Source organism: Crocuta crocuta, unplaced genomic scaffold (assembly GCF_008692635.1).
Source record: "Crocuta crocuta isolate KB4526 unplaced genomic scaffold, BGI_CrCroc_1.0 scaffold267, whole genome shotgun sequence".
In the NCBI taxonomy this organism is placed as follows: domain Eukaryota; kingdom Metazoa; phylum Chordata; class Mammalia; order Carnivora; family Hyaenidae; genus Crocuta; species Crocuta crocuta.
The window spans coordinates 2,000,134-2,008,440 of record NW_027531899.1 but is presented as its reverse complement, the minus strand read 5'-3'; the positions used below and the strand labels follow the sequence as shown (position 1 = coordinate 2,008,440).

General features: G+C 49.2%; 1 protein-coding gene and 1 long non-coding RNA gene across 2 annotated transcripts in view; one reads left to right on the top strand and one right to left on the bottom strand.

The window, feature by feature from the left end:
• Window positions 1–302: 302 nt before the first annotated feature.
• LOC144239695 (uncharacterized) lies at window positions 303–3,800 on the bottom strand. The gene is made up of 3 exons (XR_013337469.1): window positions 3,714–3,800; window positions 798–904; window positions 303–662 (listed from the first exon to the last, which is right to left on the bottom strand). It is a non-coding gene; the product is annotated as an uncharacterized LOC144239695 (long non-coding RNA).
• CATSPERG (catsper channel auxiliary subunit gamma) overlaps window positions 2,933–8,307 on the top strand; it is a 26,960-nt gene continuing 21,585 nt past the window's right edge. Inside the window, 3 exon segments of the mRNA XM_077773854.1 lie at window positions 2,933–3,396; window positions 3,985–4,268; window positions 4,356–4,409. Of these exon segments, the coding sequence (XP_077629980.1) occupies window positions 2,940–3,396; window positions 3,985–4,268; window positions 4,356–4,409 (795 nt within the window). The 5' untranslated portion in view covers window positions 2,933–2,939.

The following is an 8,307-nucleotide window of genomic DNA, read 5'->3' as shown; positions in this document are numbered from 1 at the left end:
CAGAGAGAGAGGGACAGAGGATCTGAAGCAGGCTCTGCGCTGACCTCACAGAGCCCAATAAGGGGCTCGAATTCATGAGCCGTGAGATCATGACCTGAGCTAAAGTCAGATGCTCAATGGACTGAGCCATCCAGGCGCCCCAAGCAGTGACCTTTCAACTGGTGTCCTCACACAAGAGAGACGAGCTTACAAAGGAGACAGAAAAAGGAATCCCATAGAGAAGCAGGAAAACCAGGAGGGTAGGGAGAATCAGTAAGAGATGAGAGAAATTTAAAGATAATTCACCATTGTCAAATCATGCTAAAAAGTTACACAAGATCGTTTTAATAACAGTAATAGAAAACCCATAGGATTTACTATGTGCCGGGCACTGTTCCAAGTTCTTGACACATAATTTATTTAACCTTCTCAGCAACTCTGTTAGGTCCATTTTCTGGATTTTACAGTTGAGGAGGCCCAGAGAGGTTAAATAACTTGCCCAAGGTCACACAGGAAGTCCAGAAACTGAGATCTGAGCAAAGTTTTGGTCACCTTGTCCCACAGGAGCCCAGAAAACATCTACTGTCTAGCTCTTTGCCAGCCTCCCATGCTTCCTGGCTCCTCATGGTCAACCTTGCTGTTAAAGTCAGCAGCTGGCTGAGGGAGGCAGTTTCCAGGTTCCTCTAGGGAAGAAAAAACAAACAAACAAACAGGTCCTGTTCAATCCAAAACACGGGGGGGTGGGGGGGTGGCAGGCTAAAAATTCAAAAGGTACAAAAGAGTGTAGAGTGGAAAGTCAGCCTTTCTCCTGTACTCACGCTGTGTTGACTGATTTCTCAGGCCTTCTGGGCAAATAGCAGTATACATGTGTGTGTACATATATATGTGTGTCATCATTTTTTCCTTCACTCCATTCAGGTGGTATCTAGGAAGATGAGGTGGTTACAATTACAGACTTTAGAGGCAGAGTCCCTGGGTATAAGTCTGAACTCTGTCACTCCCAAGCTCTGTCGCTTTGGGCAAGTGATTTCACCTCCTTGGGCCTGAGTTTGCTAATCTGTAAAATGGGATGATAACAGCACCTACCTCATGGACTTCTTAAAGAGTTAAGCAATTTAATATCTGTAAATCTCTTAGGCTAGTGTCTGGTACTCAATAAATTGTTGACTAATGATTACTATCTTCATTTCTGCACCTTTTTGACATTATATAAGTTACATTTATATATATTCATAACTTTTATATACTTTTTAAAGTTTATTTATTTATTTTGAGAGAGAGAGATCGAGCGGAGGAGGGGCAGAGAGAGGGGGCAGACAGGATCCAAAGCAGGCTCTGTGCTGACAGCAGCGAGCTCAGTGTGGGGCTCGAACTCACGAACCAGAAGATCATGACCTGAGCCCAAGTCGGATGCTTAACCGACTGAGCCACCCAGGCGTCCTTGTATACTTTTTCTAGCGTTGGTCTCACTTGTGCTCCTTGCTTTTATTACCAACCCAGTAAAATTAGGAGATCATTCCCGAGACATACAAGTAGGTCTCACGTCCTTTTTTTCATACCTGCAATGCCTCCTTTAGGACACACATCCCATAAATTACTCTAACGTCTCACTAATGGACATGTGGGTGGCTGCCAATCTTTTGCTGGCATAAGTGATGCTGATCTAACCCAGGAACCTCCCCCTGGTAGGGCTGCATTCCTGGTAGGGGGCGGGGAGGGGTGCCATGAGGACACCGACGCCTCTGTGACTGTTCATGAGTGTAGAAGGGCTCAGACACATAGCTGGCGAGCTTCTTCCCTCAGATGAAATCACTCCATGGCCATGGGGGGCTGGGGAGGTGGGGGATAGACTTCCATCAGCTGTCATTTACACAGAACATCTATTCTGTGCTGTGTTGGACAGAGTTGGGAACGATAGTGATGGAGAAGACCCTAGGTCTTGCCTTAACGGAGCCTGTGATTCACTGGGAAGCAGCCACGGTCTAGTGTGGTCAGAGGAGGGCTGGGGACTGGTCATATGTTACAGACAAGACCCCAGGGAAGGAAAGTGATCAGCCAGTGACAAAGTAGGGAGTAGTGTTCCAGACGGTGCTACTGCGAGGAACGCAGTCTGGAGGAGAGAGAGCAGGCTGATCAAGGACATTCAAGTCCCTCTGTGACACTGGCCTGTAGAGGACATAGGTCTGTAGGGAGAACAGAGATGGGCTGGATAGGAAGAACAGCAGGGATGAAATTATGCAGCCATCTGGAAACCAACTGGCTATTTCCCTGAGGCCCTGGGGAGACAAGGAAGGCTGGGCTTAGAGTGCTGTTTCACAGGGTGTGGTCCCTAAACCATCAGGATCGGCATCACCAGAAAACTTGCCAGAAATACCAATTCTCGAGCCTCATCTCAGACCTACTGAATCAAACTCTGGGGGGGTGGAGCCCAACAACCTGTTTTAACAAGCTCTTCCGGCGAGTCTAATGCATGCTAAAGTCTGAAAACCATGCATTTAGGGCAAAGTCAGCTTTGCAGTTCATCAGAAAGTCATGGTCTGAGTCCTTAACTGTTAGGCGTCAGAATACAAAGGAAAATTATTATCTATTGAATTTATTTCTGCCAGGCACTCTCCACGTGTTATTTATACAAAGGCCCGGTTGCGCAGAAGACGAGTGAGGGCTACTAGAATAACCAGTAGGAACTCCCTGAAAACCTTCCTATCACACTCTGGTCTCCAGCACCCTCAGCCCTCCAGGCCTCGTTTACCAGGGTGTTGAGCCCAGCTTTCACCGCGCCACTAAGTCGACAAGCGTTACCGTGGAGACAGGCGCTGGCGGCCAGCAGGTCCCTTGAAAGGCGGAAGTAGGTTGTGGAAGTGTGGGCGGCCATTTTGAAACCGGGCAAGAGGGGCGGGACTGGAGCGGCCAAGTGACGGTTGACCGGTTTTAACTAAGTGACTGGTANGGCTGTCTAGGGCATGGAAAAGGGTCGTGAAAAGAGACAGTGGAGTGTAAAGGTGTCGCATCTCGGGGGGAAGGTGAGGTTAGAGAAAGGGCCGACCGACAACATAACGCTGGAGTGGACCGAGAAAAAGGTGCAGGGCCACGAGAAGGCGCAGAGCGAAGGGAAGGCCGGTGGCAAGGAGAGATCCCGAGGCAAAGAGAGGGTCTCTAAGGGGAATGGATGTGGTTCTAGGAGGGGGCGGTGCGAGGGGCAGGCTGGAGAAGAACAGCTCTGGGTGGACCAGGCGACAGGGCGGGTCGAAGAACTAGGACGGGTCGAGGAACAGGGGCGCGACCGGGCGGGGAAGCAGAGAGAGGAGCAAGCTACAGACGAGAAACAGGGGCGGGGCCAGGGAAAGGGGCGTGGCGTGGGGGAGGCTTGGGCCCGAGATCCCGAGAAGGGAGAGACTAGATACAGGACCCGGCACCGGGGCAGGGCCCGGGCCAGGAGAAAGAGGACATGCGAAGAGATGTGGGGGGGCGGGGCAAAAAGTAGGGGCGAAATCAGGTGCAAGTGCAAGTGCAGGTGCACGACCAGAAGGAGCAGCGGGACTGGAGAAAGTAGGTGGGGCACCACCAAAGTCAGAAACAGACACCGAGACCCGGTGAAGAGTAGGTGCCGTATGCAGAGCAGAGGCCGAGCAGAGAACAACTACGGGGCAGGGTTAAGGGGTGAAGCGAGGAGGCGAGGCGAAACCAGGAGCAGGGGCGTGTCCAGGAGCAACAGTAGAGGAGGGACCTGGACTTACAGTGGAGGTGGGACTCAGAATAGGAGCAGATGCCGCATCTTGGTCAGTGGCGAAGTCTGGAGTATAAACGGAGCCCGAAGCAAGAGCAGGGGCGGGGCCCGAAGCAAGGGCAGGGGCGGGGCCCGAAGCAAGAGCAGGGGCGGGGCCAGGAGAAAGAGCAGGGGTGGGGCCAGGAGCAGGTGCCGGGGGAAGCTCAGAAGCGTGGTAGGATCTCAGAAGACGGCTTTCGGGCGCAGTCTTGCTGGCGGGTGTTGACCCCCGCATTCTCTAGGTTCGAGCCACGTTGCGTGCTGCCCCGCGATGTACGCTGCTGGCCCTGCGTGGAGGAAACTCCGAGTCCTGCGGGCGCTGTGGGCACTACTGGCGGTGCTATTGGCACCGTGGAGGCTATGGGCGGAGGAGGATATCCAGGAGTGCACCTGGCAGGTTGTTCTGGTCAAGTTCAATACGGTAGGCAAGGACGGCACGAGCGACCGTTTTTTCGATCTAGAGCCCCTGAGGCCGCTGGACAATGTGTTCAGCCTGCTGGTGGATGCACCCATCGACCAGAACGAGGTGAGGGGACTGGGGTCAGGTGAATGGGAGAGGTCATGGATCCGCACCCCACTGGGCTCTGGACATTTGCCCAACTTCTTCTTGCAGAAATACATGGGCTTCCCATACTACCTAAAGATCAACTACTCCTGCGGTGCAGAGGTGAGTGAGTGCAGTTGGGGGGTGAGCTTATTCTGTGTTGGCTCAGTTTCCCCAGTCCGTAACATTTTAATACTGGTGGCACCACCAGACCCTGGGGACACTAAGGATTCAAGAAGATTCCCAGTATCCCACCAGGCACACATAGTACTGGCACTAAAGCTGCTGCTGCTGCTGCTGCTGCTGCTGCTTCTTCTTCTTTCCGTTAAAAAAAATTGAGATGTAACTCACATAAAATTCACGATTTTAAGGTATACAATTCAGTAGGTTTTAGTATATTAACAAAGTTGTACAACCATTACCATTATCTAATTTCAGAACACATTCACCACCCTAAAAAGAAACCCCGTACCTCTATCCTCCAGCCTCTGGAGATCACTAACCTACTTTCTGTTCCTATGAATTTACTTGTTCGGGACATTAAATATCAACGGAGTGGTACAATAGGTAATTTTTTGTATCTTGCTTCTTTCACTCCACATGTTTTCAAGGCTCACCGCTGCTATAGCCTGTATCAGTATTTCCTTTCTATGGCTGAATAATATTTCATTGTAAGGATGTGCTACATTTTGTTTACCCATGAATTGATAGATATCTGAGTTCTCTATCTTTTTTTGGCAATTATGAATAATACTTTTGTAACCATGAGTGTACAAGTTTTTGTGGATGTATGTTTTCAGTTCTCTTGCTGGATTGAATGATAACTGTTTAACTTCTGAGGGACTGCCTGATTGTTTTTCAAACATCCCATTTTACATTCCCATCAGCAATGTTTGAGGGTTCCAGACTCTACATCTTCACCAACCCTAGAGCCAAAAGAGATGGGTATGAGAGAGTATCTCATTGTGGTTTTGATTTGCATTACCCTCATAACTACTGATGTTGAACATCTTTTCCTATGCTCCCTGGCCACTTATCTACCTTCTTTGGAGAAATATCTATTCAAATTCTGTGCCAAACTGGGTTATTTGGCTTTTTATTGTTGCATTGTAAAATTTCTCTGTGTATTCTGGATACTAGTTCCTTATCAGATGTATGCTTTATAAATATTCTGTCACACCATATGGATTGTCTTTTTACTTTCTTGATGGTGTCTTTTTTTTTTAATGTTTTATTTATTTCTGAGAGAGAGAGAGAGAGTGAGCAGGGGAGGGTCAGAGAGAGAGGGAGATATACAATCCAAAACAGGCTCCAGGCTCTGAGCTAGCTGTCAGCACAGAGCCTGACACAGGGCTCAAACCCACGAACCATGAGATCATGACCTGAGCCGAAGTCAGACGCTTAACAGACTGAGCCACCCAGGCACCCCTGAATGGTGTCCTTTAAAGCACAAAGGTTTTGTTTATTGAGATATAATTCACATTCCATAAGATAGCACCAAAGTTTTTAACCTTGATAAAGCCCCATTTATCAGAATTTTCTTGTGTTGTGTGTGCTTTTGGTATTGTCTAGGAAGTCTATGCCTCGGTCATGAAGATTTACTCACATGTTCCAAGAGTTTTTTCGTTTTAGCTCTTACATTTAAGTCTATCCATTTGAGTTAATTTTTGTGCATGACGTGAGGTAGGGGTCCAACTTTTGCATGGATATCCAGTTATCTCACAAGCACATATATAAATGAGTTGTCTCCACACCGTTGTCAGAAGTCGCTTGGCTATAACTCTAAAGGTTTATTTCTGGGTATAATTCTATTCCATTGCTCTATGTATCTGTCCATACACTAGTATCACATGGTCTTTTTTTTTTTAATATTTTTATTTATTTCTAGGAGAGAGAGAGAGAGAGAGACAGCGTAAGCAGGGGAGGGTCAGAGAGAGATGGAGACACAGACTCTGAAACAGGCTCCAGGCTCTGAGCTGGCAGTCAGCACAGAGCCCAACGCGGGGCTCGAACCCACGTACCGCAAGATCATGACCTAAGCGAAAGTCAGATGCTCAACTGACTAAGCCACCCAGGCGCCCCCACATGGTCTTGATTACTGTAGGTTTGTAGTAAGTTTTTAAATCAGGAAGTTTGAGTCCTCCAACTTTGTCGTTCTTTTCCAAGATTGTTTTGGTTCAAGTAAGCTTTTTGTGGACAGTAGAGAGTTGTGGCCTAGAAGTGAATTTTTGGTGGCAGCAGGCCTGGGTCTGAATCTGCCATTGACTTAACATTTCCTTGGAGGATGTGTATCACGACAGTTAATACTGAAGGCTCTGGAGCCGGGCTGCCTGTGTTCAAATCCCAGCTCTGCCACCTAATAACTGTGTGATCTCTGGCAAATCACTTACTCCCCTGTACCAAAGTTTCCTCATCCTTTTTTATTTTTTTATTTTTTAATGTTTTATTTATTTCTGAGAGAGAGAGAGAGCAGGGGAGGGTCAGAGAGAGAGGGAGACACAGAATCCGAAGCAGGCTCCAGGCTCTGAGCTGTCAGCACAGAGCCTGACGTGGGCTCGAACTCACGAACTGTGAGATCATGCCCTGAACCGAAGTCGGACGCTCAACCGGCTGAGCCACCCAGGCGCCCCTAAAGTTTCCTCATCCCTGACAAGGATGCAATAATGATCACACCCACTTGACAAAATGATTCAATATGCAAGAGCCACTTAGCACAGTGCCTGGTTCATAGAGAGGGCTCCATGAATGCTAGCAACAAGTTTGTAGAGTGTGACCCTGGCCAGACAGTTTCACTCCACAAATTTCTCCTTACCTGTAAAAGTGTGATAATAATACCTTTATCTGGCCATTCAACACCTCCAATGGGTCAGATTCTTTTTTTTTTTTTTAATCATTACATCATGGGGGTGTAATGATTAACAACATGGCTAGATTTTTCTTATGGATTCAGGCCACCAGGGAAGTGATCAGCAGATAAATACATAAAATAATTTCTGGAGAGTTATCAGTGTGAAGAAGAAAATGAAATGTCCTATGTTAGGGGCGCCTGGGTGGCTTAGTCGGTTAAGCGTCCGACTTTCCGACTTTCGCTTAGGTCATGATCTCGCGGTTTGTGGGTTTGAGCCCCGCGTCGGGCTCTGTGCTGACTGCCAGCTCGGAGCCTGGAGCCTGTTTCGGTCTGTGACTCCCTCTCTCTCTGACCCTCCCCTGCTCACGCTGTCTCTCTCTCCTAGAAATAAATAAAACATTTAAAAAAAAAAAAAAAGAAATGTCCTATGTTAGAAAGGAGGGTGTTACGGGACGGTTGGAGAAGGTCTCTGAAGAGGCCTGAACAGAGACCTGAGAGATCTCTGGGTCATCAGGGATGACCCGCTGCATGTGAGGAGCCATGAGTGAGGGGACGTGGGAGGAGATAGGGCAGGGAGGTGATGAGAGCCTCATGAATCGCAGGGAGGGGTTGGCTTCCACTCTTGAGTGAGATGGAGCCTGTGAGAAGGTTCTGAGCAAAGGAGGGCCTGATCAGACTCCAGTGTTCCCAGGCTCCCTCCTGCTGTGTGTGTAGGGGAGGGTGGGGGAGGGCAGGGCAGGGCAGGGGCAGGGAGACAGTGAGGAGGCTGATGCAGGGTCTAGGCAGGAGTTGAGAGTGGACAGGGCCAGGGTCACTGGTGCCCTGACTAGAGATCCCTGCCTCACCAGCACCTGCTACCCTGTGGTTGAAATACCCAGAGGTAGAGTCGGGACAGGTACAGTTGCCAGGGTTGATAAGGCTCTGGCCGAGGCGTTCCTTGGGATGGAGGGCTGTGCAAAGGTGGTCGGACCCATTAAGTCTCTGTCCCTGGTCTCATAGCCCACCCCCTGCCCACAGTGGCTTGAGTGCAGCTTTTTCTTGGGGCTGCCTCCAAGCCTTTGCTCGTGCTGTTCCACACACCCGGCACACCCTTCTTCCCTCCTTTCTTCTCCACCCCAAGTCCTGCCTGCCCTTCCCCACCCAGCCAGGGTCCTGGCACTTCCAGGAGAGTGG